At 45.5% G+C, this 23,239-nt stretch overlaps 3 protein-coding genes across 3 annotated transcripts in view; 1 reads left to right on the top strand and 2 right to left on the bottom strand.

Annotated features, from left to right (window-relative positions):
* Positions 1-138: 138 nt before the first annotated feature.
* twf1a (twinfilin actin-binding protein 1a) lies at positions 139-9,780 on the bottom strand. The gene is made up of 9 exons (XM_084476900.1): positions 9,666-9,780; positions 8,629-8,709; positions 8,046-8,224; positions 6,646-6,741; positions 6,444-6,548; positions 4,018-4,143; positions 2,141-2,291; positions 1,388-1,509; positions 139-465 (listed from the first exon to the last, which is right to left on the bottom strand). Exons 1-9 carry the CDS (start codon positions 9,688-9,690, stop codon positions 298-300), a joined length of 1,053 nt encoding a protein of 350 aa, XP_084333026.1. The 5' UTR covers positions 9,691-9,780; the 3' UTR covers positions 139-297.
* Positions 9,781-10,327: 547 nt separating this feature from the next.
* Positions 10,328-23,239, top strand: part of tmem117 (transmembrane protein 117) — a 30,138-nt gene continuing 17,226 nt past the window's right edge. The window contains exons 1-2 of the mRNA XM_084477168.1: positions 10,328-10,586; positions 12,085-12,436. Of these exons, the coding sequence (XP_084333294.1) occupies positions 12,157-12,436 (280 nt within the window). The 5' untranslated portion in view covers positions 10,328-10,586; positions 12,085-12,156. The remainder of the gene's footprint in view (positions 10,587-12,084; positions 12,437-23,239) is intronic.
* Positions 20,570-23,185, bottom strand: LOC311357391 (P2Y purinoceptor 1-like). Its single transcript, XM_084477326.1, has 2 exons — positions 23,042-23,185; positions 20,570-21,597 (listed from the first exon to the last, which is right to left on the bottom strand). The coding sequence occupies exons 1-2, from the start codon at positions 23,082-23,084 to the stop codon at positions 20,573-20,575; spliced, it is 1,068 nt and encodes a 355-aa protein (XP_084333452.1). The 5' UTR covers positions 23,085-23,185; the 3' UTR covers positions 20,570-20,572.

The raw sequence follows: 23,239 nt of genomic DNA, 5'->3' as shown, positions 1-23,239 counted from the left end.
AGAGCACTTTTTCCAGCCTCTGTTAATATTCAAGAAGTACTTGCAGTAACTCATCTTTATATCTGAATTCATGCCTCTAACAGAACTAACATTGGCTCAGCTCATCTTGGTGTGCATAGAACAGTCTCTCAGTGAATGTTTTATTTATATATATATATATATATATATATATCACATTTGAGGTCGATGATGTTTGCTGTTTTAAATTTTTACAAAAGAAGTGTGTTGAAGTGTGTAACTTTGCCCTTACTCTCGGAATGTTTCACTACAGAGTACGTGGGGGGGTTTGTATGCTATTTAGTCGTCCTCCCCGCCCTCCGTGGCTGGCCTAGTGATGCGTCGGGCCCCCCTCTTGCCTGTAGGGCCCTTGGGCTTGGCGAAGGCCTGCTTGTGCGCATGCTGCTTGGGGTGGACCTCTTCGTACAGGAAGTCAGGGGTCAGCTCGTCACCATTGTCAATCTCCAGCTACAACGCAGAGAGAGGGCACAGATTATAGATTAACAATCTACAGTACATGCAGAGAGAAGGTTGATTATAGATAAACAATCTCCAGGTACACCTCAGAGAAAATACAGATTATAGATGGACAATCTTCTACACAGACACACAAGTTAAGTATACAAGTAGGAATGAAAATATTCCTCTGATTATTCTGTGAATTTAATTAAGTATTCTCAAATTGAAGCTAGGGTAGGCAATTTATTTCGGAAGTATTATTTCTTTGCTTAAGTTCTCATTTACATTCTGACAGCAATCAATACATAAAATCCCTTTCACTCATCTCATTTGGCTCGAATTCTACATGCCGGGATACCTGCACTGTCTTTGCCTGTGCACTGATTGCACATGGCCGGAGTCTTCCACAAGGCTACATTATTGCTAATGCGATTGCTAACCCTACTGAGATAGTCAGGTGTTTTCGGGAAGTGGCTTTGGAGGGAGACCTGAAGGGAAGGTTGGGATTTTTTCAGTTGGATAATTTAGTTTAGCCTTGCTGGTTCCTCCAAATTGCCACCCCTACTTTTATCAAATTAATTGATCTAATTAACACAGAGACATCGTCTAGCGTCATGCAAATTTGCCTAAATTTGCTAGCCAAGACAGTAATCATGGTTTGAACAGAAGAATGCAAAGAATTTTTCGTACGAACGCCATCTGCAACCCCTGGTCATGTCCCACTTTCGTAGCCATGAGGAGCTCTGTGATCTTCGTAGTAATCCCGTATCCAGCAGTCCTACCATCTTACCGCAGAACTTCTGGAGGGCTTCAGCTCAGAGCCTGGCTGAGTTTGTGTTCGAAAGTAATTGAAAGGCCCCGTTCACCCTGATTATAGCTGGTCTGCTGTCAGACTTTAGACATGAATCTTGAGTCTGATCTGTGTGGCTACCTTCTTCTCGATCTCCATCTGCATCTGGTTCTCCACCATATCCACCAGGGGGTTCTTGCAGCTGGAGTAGAGCATCCTCTCCCGGATGGTACATGTGTTCAGGGGCATGGAGTAGATGAACACTGCCACCGCGCCGATGGAGGAGAGACCGGGACACGTCGCACATGAGTTTCATAGAAAATACATCACTGACGTCGATGTTGAGATAAGATTTTAACTGAGTAGCTCACAATTGCCATTTATTTCAGGATGATTCTCTGTTCTGAGGATCTTGAACGTTACATTAAATTTATTCGCAACATTAGCTAACCCTGTTGGTAGAATTGTCAAGATTTGTGTCCCAACCATCTCTTTCATGGAAACTCCTGAAACAGCTTAAGTCATCTTAATGAAACACTTTACAAGGAATGCATTCATGAAGAAACATTCATACACAGCAGCAATGGTGACAACCGTGCGAGGAGAGAGACAGATTATGGCAGTAATGGTAAAGGAAAAGGAACACGCTTACAATGCTTATTATAATTAAATGGCTATTTTGCTGTTCTTAATTTACCCAATACTATTCCTTGCAATCCAGAAAACCTCTTTAGGAATATGTGAACCCGCCTCTAATCCAAACTGGGTCAACGTCAGATACCAAAGAAAACACTAAACATGTTTAATCCAAGGACGGTCGCGAGAGGGTTCGAACCAGCAACCTTAGACCCCACCCTGTTCTGTTTCCCCGGTCCCTGAGCGCCCTGTATTCACCTGTGGATTCCAGGTAGTCGCCCTCGTGGGAGTGTTTGTACAGGAAGAAGTGGTAGCGTGCGCAGTCCTTGGCGATCCTCCTGGGCAGCTCCTTCACCTCGGTGGGCTCCGTGCTGGACAGCTTGATCAGCTCCTTCTCAAAATCGATTTTCTGTGGGCCAAGGACAACAGCAACCAAGCATTATGAACAAGGGCGACCGCTATCGTTTGGCCTTTACCAAACTATTTCCCGATATAACTTTACCAAACTATTTCACTATATTCGGATATTGTTTTAAATCAAGAATTGTTTTTGGGTCGAATCATGAGGAAGACATAGTAGACTCAATGGCTACCACCATCAACCAGTATTTGCACCATTACCACTACAGTGTTATTTGAAACACTGTCATTACGGCCGGGCCTGTTCTATAAATATTTTTTAAAGGTAAATACAAAAAAACGATAATTAAAAACACCAAAAAAACCTACTTTCCAACCCCTCCCTCCCACGAGGGGTGGGAAAGCAGCTTATTTCATCATTAGCAGGCTTAGGCTAAAAACATCCACTATGCAACCAATATCATATAATGATTACCATACGCACTTGATACACAACATTGCACAGTAATTGTATGGTTGTGGTTCATTTTAATAATTGATTACAACCATGTATACCATCTCGCTACTATTCACTGCAATCTGATTTCTCCAACAGCCTGTCAACTCATTACTTTGAATGTATATATTAATGATCAGTATTGTATGGGATTTGCTAAATTGCAGGAGGAATAATTTGAAATACATGTTCATATAAATGACAAAGCTAGGGGGGGTTGTGCTGTGTTAAAAAAAAAGAGGGAATGGAAAATCCTGTTTATCTTGTTGACGGCATTTGCATTAACAACCTCAATTCCTCAATCCATGAGCAAACAACTCAACAGATACTCTCCAACATAGCAATGCCATGAGACCTGTCGTTCTGCATCTATACATGCAGCCCTGAAACCTGATAAACAACAGTCACACAAAAGGTGATATAATCAGGATCTGAGAAGACAAGAACCTCAGCACCCACCATCCACACGGTTCCCCTTTGCAAAAAATGGTAAATGGTAAATGGACTGCATTTATATAGCGCATTTTTTGTAACCAGCGCTTTACAATATTGCCTGACATTCACCCATTCATACACACATTCACACACCGACGGCGGCGTCAGCCATGCAAGGCGACAGCCAGCTCGTCGGGAGCAGTTAGGGTCAGGTGCCTTGCTCAGGGACACCTCGACACTCAGCTAGGAGGATCGGGGACGATCGAACCAGCAACCTTGCAGTTAACCCGCTCTACCCCCTGAGCTAATGCCGCCCACAACACATTTGAATGGCTCTCTTTGACGACCAGACAATTGGAGCTGTATAAGTATGGAGCCGTAGCTACCGCCAGAGTCCTGTACTGCTCGACTTCATTGTCTTGTAATCGAATCACGAGTTAGCGCTTCTGAATTTCAATGAGGGGGAGGCGAGCAGCGGATAAAGGTGCCTTGGTCCAAAATGAAGACATAATTTCAGTCAAAAATAGTCAAAAATAGTCAATAACAGTGGTCTGCCCACTCCGGCTGTGCAACTGTGTGACTCGGACTAGCACAGCCTGGCTGGCGGGCTGGTGTGAGTGGGAGGGGTTTTGGGAGTGTCGTGTGGGCGCGATTCTTGTAAACAAAGAAGAGCAGAGTGGCCATTTATAGGGCGTGATTCTATTTACGACGTTATTGAAGTCCCTGTCGACCGGCGGAGACTACAGATAGGTCCAGATCGTTTAAAGCTACGAGCTGATTAAAACGTTCCCCATTGAGACTTGGAGGTTTTCCGGGTTTCGCTGGTGAAGCCCAGTGTACGTACGAGTTGCACGTAGTTGAGTTCCTTGCTCCTGAAGCGAAGCAGGGCATCCATGGCGTCTCCGTGCATGGGGAAGGCCACGCCAGGCAGGGTCTGCTGCTTCGTGTCCACGCTGATGTCCGTCTGCACCTAAAGCACACACACACACACACACACGTTTTAAATGCTTTATTTGAATTCACAAATTACATTTGGGATAGTGTTTTGAATAGTTAAGACTTTGTTTCACTTTTAAATCACACACACACACACACACACACACACACACACACACACACACACACACACACACACACACACACACACACACACACACACACACACACACACACACACACACACACACACACACACACACTCAGAGTACAAGATCCTCTGAGTAAAGTGTGTGGTTTGGGGTTATACCCTTTTTTAGAAGCCACAGACACACTGCAGCTATCCAATCAGAGGAGCAGCTTCCATGGGAAGTGACAGGGACCCCACAGCAAGACAATGCCGGAGGGAGAAGGAGACATGCCTCACTGCTAGATTACTACATCACATCACATCAGATCCAGAGGCCTGTTGCACTTGAATTGGAACGCACCATAAACATGACTTAGCCTGTAATGTTGAGAATAAAGACGGTAGCTGGTCTTTAAGCCCTCTGTTTGATTAATGATATTGGTCGCTCAACTCGTTTTGTTTACCTCATTTGGTCCCCTCTGCGGATCAAAATAATGGGAACTTTTTTTTTTTTCAGTGGGAGGATCCATCGCCTCCCCGACTCATCATGCTACCGGTAGCTTCCCTTTGTGTCACACAGCTCTCCAGTCACTTCCTTATTTGGTCATGAAGGAGCACGTAGCAGCAACACTAAACGCCTACCACCACATTACCACCACTATGACCCGCGCCCCTTTAGGGTTCTTTCAAAACAACCGCGCAATGGTCCCAAGCAGTTTATAGGAAAGAATTCCAAAATGAGATCAAAAGAGGTTAAAGAAAAAGATTAACACTTAATAATGAAAAATAAATCACACAAAAACCGCTGCTTTCTGCAACGTCATCTCACAGGACAACAGACAAAGGAAAGATTAAAAAGTGAGATGATTAAAAAAAGCAGGCCAAGCAGCATGCCAAAAGTCTGTTGTTCAAACGCAGGTGTTGATTCAACCTTCCACCACAATGACGGAACCTGGCACAGAAGCAGTGTCATAACCTACCGGATGTAGTGTCAGTGGGGTACACAGCACCCGGCTCTCGTTTTACAGGGTATGCAGTATTTCTCATTTCCGCAGATAAACTAAATTTCCTCAGACGGAGCGCCATCACTACAGGGGGAACCGTGGAGCTTGATATAAGAAGAGCACGTCTTTATCTCGCTGTAGCATCAAACCTCAATAGCAGATATTAGTTGGATCCCCATAGGGACGGCAGCAACTCAGCAGTTTTCGTCTTAGCATCAGTGCAAATCGATGTGTTTTGCATCGATGTGTTTCGATATTCCTACTGAGAGAAATCATCTCGCTGAATTTTCTGAAGTTGTGTCCTCCAAGAGGACACACACACACACACACACCGATAATAGTCTTGCAGCTCACAAAATAGATGGTGAAAGTCATTCAGTGTATTTTAGGACCGTAAATAATGTAACGCATACAACCGTGTTTTAGCCTTCATTAGTGTGATTAGAGATCCCATCGCTTCGGACGGGGGCGTTACATGTGGACACAGCGGTATGGGACGGGTGTGTGCTGTAAAACGACTAATGGATTCATGATCTGCAGGCAGGAGTTGCCGTGCGTGTTCCAGTGCATCAGCATCTTTAGTACTGGGGTGGGTTGGTTCCTGCCAAGCAAGCATATGCACTCCTTCTGCTGCCCCTGACCTTGCACTGACACAGACTTGCGGTGGTGGCTGTTGCCGTTGTTGTTGTTGTTGTTGTTGTGGTTGTTGCGTCGCCAGCTCTTCATTGATATAGAGCTTTGTTTTTAATACAGTGTGTATATGTCTATCTATATTTCATTGGATCATATACACAGGAAAACAGATAAGGCGGGGGTGTTCAAGGTGTTTCTCTGTTGTGAAAACATCAGAGTCAGCGGGATGCGTGCCTTTGCGGCTTATGAAAAGCAGAAAGTTAAATGATAACTGAAACTTTTAGCAAAGCTCTCGACTGGGACAAAACATTACACTCCTTAGAAACAATACATTCAGAGTGGATTTCCATATATTACCTGACAAAACTCTATTTTGAGCGGAGTGGTGCGAATCTCCTCATCTGTGTGTTCAGTACAGGTAAAGTTACAAGCTCCACGATGGCGGGGTGAGCACGACCCTAGCCCAGCCTCTGAAGTGAGGCGGAACAACAACTTCCAACAGAGATTGGGTCTGTGTGTGTGTGTGTCTGTGTGTCTGTGTGTGTGTGTGTTTGTGTACGTGCGTACCTCGCTCAGCTTAATCTGTCGCAGTTCTTCTTCGGCGGCGGTCAGAGGAAGAGGAGCAGCCTGAGCGGTCAGAAACTTCTTGTAGCCACTGAGATTGACTTCGTCCTGTGGAGAGAACCAACCGCACCATGTGACTCCTCATATGACTTATGTTATTGAAACACACACACACACACGAAAAACTGTTAGAAAGTCCACCAACCATTGTGGTCCCAAAGACCTCATCTTTGATGATTCCACCACCAAACTCCTTCTTCAGAGTGGCCCGGGTCGCAGCGTACAACATCTTAGGTCGGACCTGAAAAAACAAGGATACTTCAATAAGGACTGCAACTAATTTCATTGTGGCTTATTCTATTGATTACTTTTTCGATGCATTCATCAATAACTTATTAGATAAAGGCAGATGATATTGGCAGATGAACCACCACAAGCTACCAATGCCTAAAGCCCTGATTTTCCTTAGTGATTACTTTCTAATGGAAAGCACAAGCCAACACATCTTGTGGGTTTTAACAGCAAATGTTGGCAAATGTTCTGCTCCTTAACTCATCCATTGAAGCATGTCCTCCTGACACTCCTGATTGATACCCAATACGTTTTCAGACATCCCTCGGCTGCATCGGGCCGCTTCGGAGCGCAAACCAATATAGTATCAACCACTCCTCTTCAATACATCCCCTCAGCAAGCACAACTGCAAAGCATTGAAAAAATGTCTGCAGAGCTGGACAAGTCCCAACCAGCCGACCAGGAATGTTTTACTCAAGCCTAGAGCCCGGGTTAGCGACCGGGCTTCACTGCCAGCCAATCTGCCCGTTCCGGAAGCCACAGAGGCTGTGCCGATGCTGTGGAAATGTGACACCATCACGTTGCCAATTCACAAGGAGTGGTGCATCATGGTGCACTTTTTAAAGTAAACAAATACAATGGTTCCGGCACAACATTGTGTCCGGGATGTGTGAAGAGCTGAAAGGACAACTCCGGTCTCAGTGATCAAACCATCGGAACTAATTTTCTCTTTGGTCTAACCTTCATGTGTTCAGGAAGCCATGCCTTTTGCAAGAGAGACAGTTTCTCCTGAGTTTACTCAAACATTTGCTACCATTAGAATTTGGCAAAATCACTCCAATGTGCCAAATCTGTCAAGTGCCGATAAGACATTTTGTGAAGTACATAGTGTAATGATTCACTGTTATCTTGTCCTCTCCATACTGGTTTATGCACATTGATTCCAACAGTCTAAAGTGCTTTATTGCCATTGTTTACATTAGTGGTAGGCACGCTCACGCCAAAAGCCCTTTAATAAAATTGCTACAAGGAAGTAATTCAGACTAATTATATTGATAATGGATGTCAAGAGGTACAGCTACGATACCCAGACCGGAATTGTCCTTTAAGTTCCCATTAAAAAGGAGCCACGGTTATATCAGGAATGACTAGGTCAGCGCGTTACTTTACTGCTTAAAAAAGCAACAACAACAGCAAAATGAAGGGCAGCCCATCGAAACATGTATATTTGAAAGGCTTTACAAATGTAGTTTGCTGAAACCTTTCTGATAAGCTACAACATGTTTTCTTATTGAGTGCATGGGTTCTCTTACAGGAGAGCGTTCTGGTGACCAGGCCAGTAGTATCCACTCGTAGCCTTGGTTGTTTGAGGAGTCCAACCGGTACAGAATGTAGCAGGGCATGCCTTCTTCCAGGAGTGGCAGGACTAGGGAATCGTACTCCTGGTCCCATTGCTTTGAGGCTTGCCTGGTGCACCCCAGAGCCAACTGCTCTGGAGAGGAGACGGGTCGGGGGCAAATCATTACAGGTGGCAATTTCTTCACAATGTTGGTCATGAAATGTTTAGCTAAACCAAAAGCAGTGGAAGAATGAATGAATGAGAATTCAACACCATATTCATAAAGATCTCAAATTGAGTCTGTTTATATTATGATTATTATCAAGTCTTCATAAAGTTTAATGCAAACTAACTATTCAAGCACAGTGTCATACAAAACCAAAAATGATTTTGGTTGACTATGGTGGTGTATTTCTTACCATGCCACACGACATGGTTGAGAGGCATGTTTTCCTAACTACGACTATGATAAAATAAAACACACAGTACTGATGTATGACAACACTGTCTGATATAGCATCCTCCTAATGATCAGGTTGCAGCATCCTTCTGCTTACCATCATCAATGACAATCTTCAAGACTCGGAACTGGTCTCCGTTCCTGGCATCAGCAAAGACGTCCTTTAGGTCGTTACCCGCTGTAGATGACATGGAGATTAAATATCACTTTGCGTTTACTCTTGTTGTAATACAATCAAATTGGATAAGATATGATCTTGGATGTGTTGATCAACTGATTTGCTCAACACATCCATGATCATATCTTAAGGAACAATATACTATATAATGTCATAGAACATGCTTTTATGAATCAACATAAGTCTTATCCATGTTAATGATCCTAATTCTTACGTTGAACAAGCCTCGTACATCCAAGTACACTTGGATTCACAAGTCCACACAATAAGTAGCATTGCATCATTGCAAACATACAGACATTCTAACACCTTAGCAATTCCATATAAATATGCTTCAGCTCATTGGTGTGAGACATCCCTTCACACTCAACCACAATCTGTCAGATTGACTTATACAGTCTTGTGATAGACATGTCATAAATACCCACTGGAAGGGCCAGCATATTGAGTCTGCTCATCTTGCGTTTGTAAAGAATAATCAACGACAGACCGATACTGGGTCGACCTATTATCCACCGATATAACCTGGGGTTAAACGTGTGGTGTTTTTTTTAGGTGAATCGTTTGAAGGCGTTGTCCAATTGTTCCAAGTTGAGAACGATACACCGAGTCGACTTGTTTGGGAAGGAGCAGACACAATGACACGACTACATTTGATGTTAAAGTGTGTGAAGAGTACAGGATGGTCGTGACATACACCTGTTGCAATGCGCACAGTCACACTCAATTGCGATTTGAATCAAAACGGTGGAGACACACATACACATATCAGGTTAGCTGGAGCTAGCTCGTCTGAGCGCTAGCTTTCCTAGATGTGCTCCACGTCTCTGGAAGTTCACCAGAAACCACACACAGACAAACACACAAACACACACACACATGCACACACATACACATACACACACTGAGCTCAGAGGGTCTTCCCGGTCCGCACATAGTAATAGAAACGCTGTTACCTTGAATCCCCGTTTGGTGTGACATTTTGCTTTAAATCTTATGACTGAGACGAATAAAAGCTGAGCAGGCAAACCCCGAGCGAACAGCAGACCAGGAAGCGGCCTACACTAAAACCGGAAGCGGACTACAGCGGAAGAATCCGCCCCCCGGTACGTATCGTCATCAACCCCACGATCACGTGATCAAACATGTGCGTAGACGAGGCTCCTTCGGCGTCTGCGCGCGCACACACACACACACGCACGCTTCAACATCAGCACCACTCTGAGATTATGAGTAAGGCCCACATATTATGAAACAGTATTTAATCTGCGTGTCTCAGAGACACGCACGTTAAACATGTAGGCGTCTTTGGGGAACATCTGCTGACATCTTTTCCTTGCTCTGCTTGTCAACCACTCCTGGTAATAACAAATAAGTAAATACTGTATAATAGCAAAAAAACATCCGCTACTACTGGCTTACTTGGCGTTGCGTTCAAGTCAATGCGCGTACGCGCACTGTGGGCATAAACGTTAATCGCGGCCCCGCGCACATCTGCTGCACGGTGTACGGTAGCATCATCATCATCATCATCATCATCATCCCAGAGACTACCCAGTACGGGAGCAACCAGGGGAGCGCTTCCGCTGTGCTGAGCAAGCAGCCGGTAAATGGACAGCCGACACAATGGCAGAGGATTTGGGGGCGCCTCTGTCATAGCGAAAAACAACAACAGGTCGCATGGATAATCCCGCCACATTTCAGACCACCATGGTTCAGCTACTCCACGTCTGGTGCTGTTTGGGTTGACCGCCGGCCGGAGCGCCACCACCACCACCACCACCACCACCACAGTGGGTTTGCGAGGCTCGATGTGGCAGGAGAACCGACCGGGTGCGGGGCTGTCTGTCCTGTCGATCGACTGAGAGACAGACAAGGTATAGATCACCGCGGGGCAGGTGCGTTGCTTTATCGTTTTGATTGACATGGACACACATATGAGAGGGGGGGATGAGCTATGGGCTGTTGAAGCTGCAACCCGATTTATGTGCACACTATAGTGTTTAAATCATGCTCTCTGCAGGACCTGCGAGATTGTCAAGATTTGCAAAGGTTTTAAGTAGGACCGTATAGCGGCTCTGGCAGCTGGGTCATGCGTGTGTGTGTTCGTGGAGTTGTTCTCCGACGTGAACGATACAGAAATCGTCAGAATCAGGCAACACCATATAACTGGATTCCTTAGAAATAACAACGCTTCTTTGTGCATTTCCTGTAGTGTTCGTGGCAATAATCTTTCCTATTGGCCAGTCCATGGTCAGATAGAAATTTTAAGGTGGTCCAGGGGCTTTTTAGAGGGGCGTTTATTATTAACGCGAAATCATGAAGACTCATTACCGAATATACATTGGACAGTTACATGCATATCATCTCTTATACCCATATGGGGCTAACCAGTTGGCCTATTGCTATTTCTAAATAGACTGTTTGCTTGGATATCATATCAAAATGTTTCAATAATACACACATATATGTGTCTTGCCGGGACATGAACGTCCAATTGCCACCGTGGGTATTTTAGGAAACGGTGTCACAGCCGGGAACCGATTTAGAAGGTCCAGCTAAAAGTCAGGGCCGTAATTTGAGGAAAGTGACGACGCATTGAGTGTAGCTTTGCACTACAGACGGCCTGTCTCTCTACCATTATATAAACAAAAGATTGTCACGATTGTAACTGATTCATCTTCTTCCTTTCACGTCGTTACTCAGTTTCTTTACAGTGTGCTTTGTGCTGTTGGTCTATTGACTATATCCTGGATGGATGCATGGGATTTGCTGGTACCACACATGCTCTAAAACGAGTGACAGTTCTACCTAATATAGCTGATGAGTTCATGTGTCCGGTCCCTTTCCCATAAGCTATCTCATTTTGAAATGAAGCCATGGATGATCATAATGTGATCATCCATGACTGAGGATGGTCACATAACCATCAGAGAATTGCACATAATCCTAATATTTACCCACTGGTAATCTCCGCCAGAGGATATAGTCAGGCTTATCTGCCTCTCCCAAAGCATTCATTAAACAAAACAAAAACAGGATAGTCTAGCAGTCATGTGGTTTGACTTGAAGCCAAAAGGTTCTGGGTTTGAACCCCCCTGAGTTTATCACCCTCGTTTAGCACCCCCCTCTGGCTACACTACACAACATCCCAGTTTAACACCCTCACCTCTGGACTCAGCAATCCCCCCCCCCCACACCTCCAGGGACCAGGGTCCAACCATGAGACAACCCCACCTCTGGGCTACACTTTTACAATCTCCCCCCACACCTCCAGGGACCAACCACTACCTCGAAACTACCACCCCAGTTTAACACCCCCTTCTCCCATGCCCACCTAACTTCAAACCCCCCCTCTCTCCTCCACACCCACAGGTGGCCCCCGCTACTGCCGGCTGCGTAGCCGCGCCGGGAGCGGGGTGGGGTTGGGAACTCGTCGCCGTCACCATGGAGATAGACGCGCGTTTCCGCTACTACTTCCAGCACCCGTGGTCGCGCATGGTCGTGGCCTACCTGGTGACCTTCTGCAACTTCCTGATCTTCGCCGAAGACCCCATTTCCCACAGCCAGACGCAGACTCACATGGCGGTGGTGGGGAACTGCTTCTCCTTCCTGTTCAACAAGTACCCCGGTGGGGGCTGGAACGCCGTCAAGGTGGTGTGCTGGATCCTGGCCATCATCACGGGCCTGCTGGCCGGGAAGTTCATCTTCCACCGGCGCCTCTTCAGTGAGTTACGCCGGCGAGGAATGTGTGTGTGTGTGTGTGTGTGTGTGTGTGTGTGGGAGTGTGCGTGACTGTGTGTTTAGGTGGTGTTATTCCAAAGCTGAATAGAGAGCGAGTTTTTTGTTATGTGTGTGTGTTGTGCTTGGAGGTCTGTCCACACAGTCTATGCAGTGTTTGTGTGTGTGTGTGTGTGTGTGTGTGTGTGTGTGTGTATGTGAATGTGTGTGTGTGTGTATGTGAATGTGTGTGTGTGTGTGTGTGTGTGTGTGTGTGTGTGTGTGTGTGTGTGTGTGTGTGTGTGTGTGTGTGTGTGTGTGTGGATGGAATGTGCTGCCTCATGGTTGTGTTACAGTGGGTTTCCTGCTGGCCTCTGGTATTACATCAATAAAATATTGTTTTTGGTTTCACATTCCTCATCTCCCATGATCCTTTTGAATACTAATTGATTTGCTGCACCATTTTTTATTTCTTCGACAAGTTGAATATCTTATTATCTCTTGGCCAATTTGGTTAGGCTGAAAATCTGTTATCAGGCTTTACGAACATATTGGATAGTTTACAAATTGAATTGGTACCCTCATATTTTATTCATCAGTGGGAACCTTTTGTATTAGCACTCAGTCCAGACTCAGTCCAGGAAGATTTCTTGATTACATTCTGCATGATTCATTTTTCTTTTTTCAAAATCAAGGGTTAACACACATACACCAGAACGGACCTAGCAGTTTACCTAGCATTTCAACTAGTTCACCTTGCATTCCGCCCTATTCCCTGCCATTGCACCTTGTTAACCTAGCATTTCCCCTAGTTCACCTAGCATTTCACCTAGCATTTCCCCTAGTTCATCTAGCATTTCAGCTCATTCTCCAAGCATGTCCATCTAGTTCCCCTAGCATTACCAAAGTCATTGCGTCCCCCCTCCTCCCATTTATTTTATGACAGTCTTCATACTCAACACTCTTTTTCAAAATCCAAATCCTGCAACATCTCTTCTCATTTCCTTCCATCCTCTTTCGTCAACAGCATGCCATCCCTCACTTCTTCCCTCCCCCCCCCCTCACCCCTGGGCATGCAGCCCCTCTTCAAAACAAGCCCAGAGTCACATGGCTCCCGGTATGCGATTACATCACACGGCGGTGGCGAGCATGCGATTCACTCCACAGAGCTCACCGTATAATAATATCAACCCAGAACTCTCCTCTCTGTGGCGACCGTCAGCGATGAGTCCTTAACGAGAGGTAATTAGGGGAGTCGAGTGGCTCACCCTCTGTTAGTCACTTGCTGCACTCTGTGAGTGAGTGGACGGCTGCAATGAGGGAGTGTAGTGTAATGACACAATCCTCGCAAATACGTGTCGTCTCAATACAGCACGCTCGATTAAAAGGGGAAAACCGAACCAATAAAAACGTATTTGAGGGCAGGGGCTTCTTGTTGAGCTGCTTTTATCCACGGGAGCCGGTAGGGGCTAGGCATCTTGCTCAACATGTCTGAGCCAATAGGATGTGGACATTGATGACCTTTAATGATACAATAACAATCTGCCATGAAAAGGTTGTGTTACGAAAGCTCACTGATATTTAACTTTGTTGTGTTCGTTGTTTTCAGTTGACATTTTGTCGGCCGCTCGATTCCGAATCAACCGACGGTCCCAGCGAACAAGCTCTCAATCCCTAGACTCACATCACAGGAACTGTGGAAACAATGTATAGCACATATCGATTTTATGTCCTGTTTCGGTAGAACTGTTGTGTTAATAACAAAATGATTACTACAAGTGTTTCCCTCAACTCTTGGAATTCTTTGAAACCACTGTAGTAGTAGGTAACCCTTGGGTTACACTTTGTTTTCTTGAGTCGTAAGAATACGGTCTCACCTCAGATGCTTAGGCCCAGTGTGTCCAGGGTAAGCTTTTAGACTCACATGGCTTCAGGATAGAGAGAGTGAGAACAGAGAGAGAACAGAGAGAGAGAGAGAGAGTGCACACAGAGCCAAGAGCGAGAGAGAATCATACTGTATCCAGGTAGAGCCTATGCACTCCACAGAGATGTGGAGCGGCAGGGGTCGACAGATGGTGTGTGTTTGTGTGTGTGCGAGTGCATGTAAGTGTGTGTGTGTGTGTGTGTGTGTGTGCGTGCGTGTGTGTGCCTGCGTGCGTGCGTGTCTGGGCACTTGCAAGCATGACAAGATAGACATCCATGAACCACAGCAATACAATAATAACAACAGCGCAATGAACATTTGGAGTATCACCCAACTCCATTCCGAATAGATTTTTAAAAATAGCTATAGTGGAGAGAACTAGAGAGAACTGGAGCCCACGTAAGAACGACCATTCATTATAGACGCCTCACAGGCAGCTCAACTCAACGTGGCCTACTTCAGCAACACCATATCTTTAATTTACCCTAATTCTTTCCACAATATTTGTTTTGTAGATGGGTGTAAACTTATTGTTGACATGTCAGTTCTTATAGCATTTTATTTGTATTCGAGTTGTATCTAGTCTCGTTTGATTTGCACCGTGTTTTCATGGCTGTTACTCCAAGCTGTTACCACCTTCTTGAATAGACATTTTATATCTTATCTCATCCTATCTTTTCCCATCCTCCCCGTCTTCGATTTGGACGGTGAGTGAGAGCTCTTTGCTAAATAATGTCAGCCTGATAGAGCATTTCAGGTAAATGATTGCATTAGGGCAGACATCTGTGCCCTGCTGCTCTTTGATAATGGCCCTGCTACCTAAAGAATGCTGGCACTACATCCAAACGCTGATCAATGAAAAGCGCTTAGGGTGATGGCTGGGAAATGTCAACATTGGCTATATATATTTGCTGAGACTGTTCTTCTTTCATGGTGCTCTTTGGGATTCATTTTCTAAAGATGGAATATAATTTCCTGTATGTGCCTTCAGATTTTGAACATGCTATCTTTCATAATATATAAATACATACATTTGTGAGAATCAAATCAGAACAAAACAATTAGGGCTTTTTGAGCTTATGAAAATCCAGAAATAAACATAAAATGTTCCTTGAACATCAACGTTGCAAGCTTCTTACACGGAAAACATGTGTTCCTCCGCTTCCACCCACTCAAACACGACGCATTTCTTATATTTGTCACACAATGCAACTCCTTCTCGTGCTAATCTGTAACATTACACAACCGTATTGGCCCTGTGGGGAGTGTGAGGAGAGCTTTGAGTGGGAATCCTTTCACGTCTCTGCCTCTGTGATGACAATAAACCAGATTGGACCGGAAAGACAAGTTCTCTTGGGACGGTACCTCAAAGACTCTGAAAGCGACCTGTCAGTATTGTGTCAGGCCATACTTTAGGCCACATTATACCGTGTAAAATAGCCACAATGGGTACACCACCTTGTGAGGGCAGCAGGATTCACAATATTATGATCAATTGGAGAGATTCCATGGTGCTAGGCTTCAAGTTATGATGAACGATAGTGGTTTTGACCAACCGGTCTCCTACTATGAAGGACGTGAGCTATGTAACACCAGATAGACGTCGATAGACATATGGTTCTTCCAATCCCCTGCCAGGCGCCTGCCCTTTTCCAAGGACACTTTCCAAGGACACTTTCCAAGGACGACTTCCCAGATGGCTGTGTGTAACCAAATGTTCAGGTTAACACCTAGGTGCATCCCTCCAAAAACAGGGTGCAATTGAAGGACAGTTGCATCTCTCCTGAGAAGAATTTACGTGTTTGGCACGTCCTCTTCATGTTGTAAAGATAATACCAGATGTCATTGCATGAGTGAAATTTGGGGGACTTGCAGGACAACACTCTGCTGAACTGTAAATTCAAGCACCAGTGTAGAGACCCACAAGTGTACCTTCGTTGGCTATTGAACACAGAAGTCGAATTTGGCCTTTAAGTCTAGAGGCTGTGTCTGGCATCTCGGTTGCAGTGGGCGGTGTGGGCCAATGACTTCTGGTCCTTCAGTGGCTGTCGTTACCAATTTGTGTTAAACTTAGAGGTCACGCTATGGTTCCTCGCTTCTATTTTAGTGTGCTTTTATTTGAACAGCGGTGTTGGTGGTGTGGCCGTGTACAATGGGTTGGATTAAAGCATCGTCTCAGTTCAACTGCAACCTTTTAGGAAAGGAGACACGCCGTCATTAGTAAAATAACTGTAAACAGGTTTTGTTCGTCTGTTTAGGGTTTTATGCCATGGTGAACCGTGTCAAAGCCCTCGCTGCAGTCTGAATCCAGCCCCATGTTAAAGCCTGTCGTTAAAACCCTCAATTATTCATGAATGAAGCTAATCGAAACGAATGACACATGAATTTGTAGCAGGCGAAGTGGTAAGCACACGTCTTAGGTCGGGCGGATAACCATAATGCACTGCGGCTCTTTAGAAAACTGCAACCTTTTCAGTTAATCACGTAACGGCCATGCTAATGACCCTCTCCGCTACGTTGCTAAAGATCCTCTCCCTTAAGCTGACAAATTGAATGTCTGGTTTCAACAAAAGTCGAAATGATAAAGCCCCCTCAACCTGACAACTTGGCTCTCTAGTGTCGCCGGTATTTCAAACATAGCCTCCCTTTTGTGGTCTTACATTAAACAAGCGTATAGCACGACTGACCTCACTCAAGTGACAATATGAACCCACCGCCATGGCTTCTCATTGGCCTTTATGAGGCACCGGTCGTGATATTAACATAATGTTACAAATGTTAGTTAGATCAAAACCAAACCTGCTAGACAGGATGGGGGAAAACTAGCAATATTAATACAGATATAGAAAATATAGAATACAAAATATAATTTCCCAAAATAAATTGTGAAAAACTTTTTTTATTTTTTATAAGAATCTTTGGAAAACTTAAATTAAAAAAACGTACCATCTGGTCGACCAGTCATCTGAAAATGAAAAGAATGCATCCAAGAGATGGCTTTTTAAGGGTATTTTAGAACACCAGATCTACACGCATGAATGATTACAATACCCATCTGACTAAATCACAGTCTGTCCTTTTAATGAAGACAAACAGCGTGATGTGGGAATCAAAATAAGCTTACAATTGTCTTACAACAGGAAGAATATATATTTAGACTTGTGTGTGTGTGCCTGTGTATTTATGTGTGTGTGTGTGTGTGTGTGTGTGAGAGAGAGAGTGTGTATGCTTGTGTGTGTGTGTGTGTGTGTGTCTGTGCCTGTGCATGTGTGTGTCTGTGCCTGTGCATGTGAGAGAGAGAGAGAGAGAAAGAAAGATTCTATTCTGGTTACTTAGCTTCTCCGCCTGGTTCTGCCCGGCCACTCTAGCAGGCCTGGAGGCAGCCATCTGTCTCCTGTCCTACTGTGTTACAGTGACCTACCAGGCCTATAAGTGCCACTGTGTGGCTAAGGGGTCACACTGGAATGGGTGGAGTGGGGAGGAACGGTCATCAGCTGTATGTTTGTGTAGGATGTGTTTCATTTTTATTACATTATCGTGTGGCATACATTTCTGTACATGTATGGATGTATGTGTGCTTGCGTGTGCATGCGTGTAGTGTTTCCGGTGTGCGCCACCATGTGTGTGTGGCCATTGGTTTGCCTCAGGGTGACCCTTCCTCTTGTACATAATAGATAACTGGAGTTAGGGCCAAGCTCAGCCTCTGCAGTGCTCAACTTTCACACGTAGCAGTTATCTCTTAATGCCTCAAATGTCTGAACCAGCAGTTATGTTGCCTCGTTTGGTGTAGACTTATGACTGCATCGTGGTGGGCAATCCCCTGCCAATGCCCTCTTTGAGTAGACTGGGTAGCCCCACCCCCATCTGCCGGCGATTGGAATTCGCCCTGCACATGGGGATGGAAAGGAACGTTGAGGAATGTTTAATCTTCCTGTTTCCTATCCCAATCCGTTTGGCACCAATCACCAAGCCGGCTTTTTTCACCTGGCGTGCTATTGGCTGGTTAAACACGATGACGACAGAGAAACGTCGCAAGCAGCCGAAGCCACCGAAGCGGAGCAACCGCTACCCGTTGATGCAGCTGTCGCTGCTGTTTTAAATGATTTCAGGGGCAAGTTTTCTTTGAAAGCTGAGCAGAAACTTGCTCTGGAGCAATTCCTCCAAAGAAAGGATGTATTTGCTTTACTGCCGACTGGTTTTGGTAAAAGTTTAATCTACCAGCTAGCCCCGCTGGTGGCCAATTGCTTGCAGCCATTTGAACTACGCCCGCCTCTTGTGCAGGAGAAAATGACGGCACCCTTACCAGACCAACGTGCAATCTACGATTGGACTTGGTCTGGCAATAGCCAGGCTACTCTTTGAGGGACGTTTAAGGGTCCGTTTTATTTTCACGTACATTATGAAGGGACAACAAACGAAGTGTGGAATTATTTGTAGGCTGGTATCATTTATATTTTCAGGAGCTTGTATTTGTCCGTTTCACGGTCTAGCCAAGCAACTGTCCAACATTTACAGCTTAGGCTTTTGATGAAGCAGACTCTCCTTGCTCTGAATATTTCCTGAATCAGCGACACAGCACTGTGTTTGCAAAGGGGTGATAAGCAAGCAGGTCCTAATAACCAGCGCAGTTGTCAGACACAGTGCAAACAGCCCAGAGGAACAGGTTTATTTACATATAACGTATGACTCCTTTTGTCCCATGGACATCGCGTAAATAACACAAAAGGGGGGAACAGGGTGCTTTTCTGTGAATCTCTCTCTCTTTCTCTCTCTCTTCCCCTCGCTCTCTCACTCGCCATTGTAATGGCTTCCCAGCGGAGGGAGAGCGACCCTTACTTTACACCTGTGATTTATCACCTGGACATCAAGTTATGCTGAGAGGAGGGAGGGGGGGGGGGGGGTGGGGGGAGGCCCTGGCGACAGTTGCCATGGTTATTCCTGGCTGCAGGTGATGCCCATAGCTCGGCAGCACAGCTGGCTGTGTGTGTGTGTGTGTGTGTGTGTGTGTGTGTGTGTGTGTGTGTGTGTGTGTGTGTGATTGATTGGGAAGGCGGGGGGATTTGGGATATAGGTCACCACGTTGAATCCTTTTGAGAAAATCATGTGAGATTTAGATCCTGAAGTGTGTTGGTGTGAATATGAAACCGGCAGATTAAAGACTAAGATAGGATTGCCTTTAAATAGGCATGTGTGTATGATAGTACACTGGCTGAAAATAACACCAGCGCATGGGAAGTGATGTTATTTTTGTACATCTGTATTCAATTTCACTCAGGAAAAACCTGGAAGGCCAGATCGATACACACACTAATACATGCTGAAACATCCTTCTGCTCAGTTTCATGGTATCCATCGTCATTGTAGTCAAATGAACGAAGACCTCTTGCGGTGGAGTGGCAGATGACCACAGTGCTATCGCTCCCAGTTACCCTTCACCTTGAACGGAGTTGCAGTTGCAAGGCTGAAGCACAGGGGGGCGCTACTGGACTGAAATAGAGTATGCGCCGCATTCTGGTTGATGGATTAGTCCCTGCACGGACAACCGTGGTCCTATTAATCAACAAATATAGAGGAAATGTTTTGCTCTCCCAAAGCAAGTATTTACTTCTCTCTCTCGCCCTCATTTCCCATATCAGTTTCCACTTTCCAGACTAGTGCTCAGCCAGCATATTATTTGATCAGGTTGTTTTTTTTGGCGCTGTGGCTTTGGCGATACCATAAGATAGATAGATATTAATTAAATAGCCGTTTAAAATGAAAACACCAAAGAATTTCATTGCCCTGTCAAGGTCAGTTTCGACATTGATTAAAGAAATGTCTAAAATGAATAATGAAAGATAATTTCCCTTCTGATTAGATGACTTCAAAGGTTTTAGGTTTGAATTGCAGAGAGCAGTCAAACACTAATCTTGGGTATCATAGAAATATTTCTTCACTACCTTTTTTTTTGGAAGATTGGCTTGATAATGATTTTACTATGGCTGTTTATTTTTTATTTTGCCAGCCAATAATCCCTCTAATAATCCCACTTTCCTTGTAAAAAGCCAATAATGCCTAGACAAACTTCTAAAATAAAGTGTACTAAAGATGAAGAAACTAGCTAACTATTAAACTAAATAACCAAACCTTTTTTTTACTTTGCGAAACAAAGTCAACCAAATTTCAAATCGAAGCAGCTAACCTCGCCTAAAAATAGAAAAAAACAAAAAAAAACAATCATCAACTGACGACCCCCACCCTGCGGTCGCCACGGCAACACAGCCTCCCGTAGCGACCGCGCCTCAGCGACCGCAGCTTCCTCTGCACCCGCTCGCTGTCCAGGATGTACAGCAGGGGGTCCAGGCAGCAGCTCACGCTGCACATGGCCTCCAAGAACTCGTAGGCGGCGTAGAGCAGGTCGGCGTTGGCCCGCGTCACCTCGCCGCGGAGCCGCATGCACACCAGCGTGATGATCATGGCGTGGTAGGGCGTGAAGGACACCACGAACACCAGCAGCGCCGCTGCGATCAGCCGCATGGGCTTCCGCTTGCCGCCGCCGCCCCTGCCCTTGCCATCGCCGCCGCCGCCGCCCCCGCCCCGCCCGCCGCGCCGCCGCCGCAGCACGCGCAGCGTCATGCCGTAGAGGGCCAGCATGACGGCCAACGGCAGCACGAAGCCCACCAGCGTCCGCGCCACCGTGATGGACCGCACGTAGTTGAAGGGCCCCTGGATGTGGTCCATGCACGCCGTGGCGTTGCCCGGCCGCCGCTCGCCGAACGTCACCAACAGGTCCGGGATGGAGCCCAGGGCGAGCAGCACCCAGGCCAGGGCGGAGCACAGCTTGGCCTTGCCCACGTTCCACCACTGGAGGGAGCTGATGGGGTGCACGGTGCCGGCGTAGCGGTCGAAGCTGATGAGCGTGAGGAAGAGGATGCTGCCGTAGATGTTGACGGTGAAGAAGACCTTCTTGAACTGGCAGAAGATCTGGATGTCCTTGAGGTAGGGCCGCCGGATGCTGAAGTAGAGGGTGAAGGGCAGGGTGAGGATCCAGGCCGAGTCGCACAGCGCCAGGTGCAGCAGGAACACGTGGCTGGTGCTGGAGCTCTTGCGGAAGAAGGTGTAGTTGACCAGGGCGGCCAGGTTGCCCACGATGCCAACGGGCAGGGCGAAGGTGAAGAGCACCAGCAGGATGTAGCAGTACCAGTGGCCGCCCTTGAACTGGCTGCAAAAGGACGTGGACTGGGGAACGTACTCCACGAACACGTCTGGGGTTTAGGAAGAGAATCACAAGTGAAAGGGTTGAGAAGCTTGTGGAGATTGGCATTTCGTGAGAGCGTCGTTGCCAAGATGGTTACGAGTTCCCGATGCTGACTTTTAGTTCTCCTTGTCCTCTTTTGTCTTCTGTCTATGCATGCTTTGTATGCTGCTGCCTCCCTTGAAAAATTGATTTTTAATCTCAATGGGACTTTCCTGGTTAAATAAAGGTTGAATAAAATAAAACGATAGAGGCAGCAGCATTTCAGTTCCATCGGTTACAGACTAAAAGAGCCTAAAGAGTGATTACACATTAAATTAGACAGAAAACTAATTCAAACATAAATCAGTTCTCACTCGTAGGACATACAAAGAGGAGACACTCTTCATTTACCATATGAGAAGTCACTCCTCTGTAGTTGGCAAGGACTTCTTTGACAAAGGGGGGATAAATTGTATCGCATGTTGGCATTGGATTAAGTCTAAGTGCAAAATCTTTTGCATTCTTTTTCTGAAACTTTTTACAAGCCTTGTATTATACGGTTTTATCCCATCCTATTTGTTGAGATTGCTTGTCACGTTTAATAACTTATAAAATGGGACTACACCACATGGAAAGAAAAGCAATTTCACGTTTTTTTATACTTTGACAGCCGCAGCATATTACAAATTCTATAAACTATAGTTTCTAGTTTTATTAATCATATATTACTCAAGAATGCCAGCATGAAAACATCTGATATTGGGTCCGATTTTAACTTTGGATTTTGATCTTATTTATGAGACACCATGGTCATTTATATGTTATGACTTGATAGTAATTGATTTGTTCTGTTTAACTTCTTATCCAGCAGCCCGGGCTGTTACTCTATATTCACAATTGGAGCAATCTTCTTATAATAGAGCTGAAGCCAAGCTGTTCCTCCCCAGTCTCCAGGCGGCGGCTGTGTCTCCAGGAAGTGCAAGCTTGTATATCTCTTTTATGAAGAAAGAATAGCTCTGATTGTTGATCTATCGCTTTCCCCACAGCTCAATCTGTTTGCATTTAATCAGATAAAGTAAATCCCATTTTCTTTTAACGTTTGTCCCGTTTCATTGCCGATTTCAAATATTTGAAAATCTAAAATAGCTTTTGTTGTATTGTGTTTGCCTGATTTAATTACTTATCGGAAATGACTCCCCTACCACTGTGAGGAAAAAGTGAATCCTATACTTTTACTGCACATTCATCCATACACAAACAAAATAAATGAATTTAAACTCAAACTCAAACACAGCGGTGGGTGCTTACCTTGCTGTCGAAACTACACATCCTACTGGCGCACATTAAACAAGAACAGGTTGAGTGTGCAGCCCCAGATGCGTCCTCCCCAACACTTAAGTAAACCGCACTTGATTCCCCCAGCTGTGGCGGTATCAGGTACATTCAATATGGGGAGATGTGCGTTGCCTCACCTGCTTCCATCATCTCAGACACGTTGTACAGAGGCAGGTTCATGACGGCTGGAGACAGCGGCTCTCTCTCTCTTTCTCTCTCTCCCTACCTCCGTCTACTGACTCTCCAGCTGTCGGCCTCGCCTCCTTCTGCTGCTGTCCATACCTGTCAGTATGTTGACAGGTGACAGTCTGTGTGTGTGTGTGTGTGTGTGTGTG

This window comes from Micromesistius poutassou, assembly GCF_964030765.1.
Source record: "Micromesistius poutassou genome assembly, chromosome: 13".
Lineage (NCBI taxonomy): Eukaryota > Metazoa > Chordata > Actinopteri > Gadiformes > Gadidae > Micromesistius > Micromesistius poutassou.
Note: the sequence above shows the minus strand (reverse complement) of the source record. Positions and strands in the feature narration are given on the sequence as shown.

Excerpts from the sequence above, each read along its gene's own strand:
- LOC311357391 (XM_084477326.1), bottom strand. The coding sequence starts at position 23,084 with ATGAACCTGCCTCTGTACAACGTGTCTGAGATGATGGAAGCAG. Across the intron at positions 21,598-23,041 it reads GTCTGAGATGATGGAAGCAG|ACGTGTTCGTGGAGTACGTT; the intron begins GTGAGGCAACGC and ends CCTAAACCCCAG.
- twf1a (XM_084476900.1), bottom strand. The coding sequence starts at position 9,690 with ATGTCACACCAAACGGGGATTCAAG. Across the intron at positions 6,549-6,645 it reads AGGTCTTTGGGACCACAATG|GACGAAGTCAATCTCAGTGG; the intron begins GTTGGTGGACTT and ends TTCTCTCCACAG. Across the intron at positions 4,144-6,443 it reads GACAGATTAAGCTGAGCGAG|GTGCAGACGGACATCAGCGT; the intron begins GTACGCACGTAC and ends TGTGTGCTTTAG.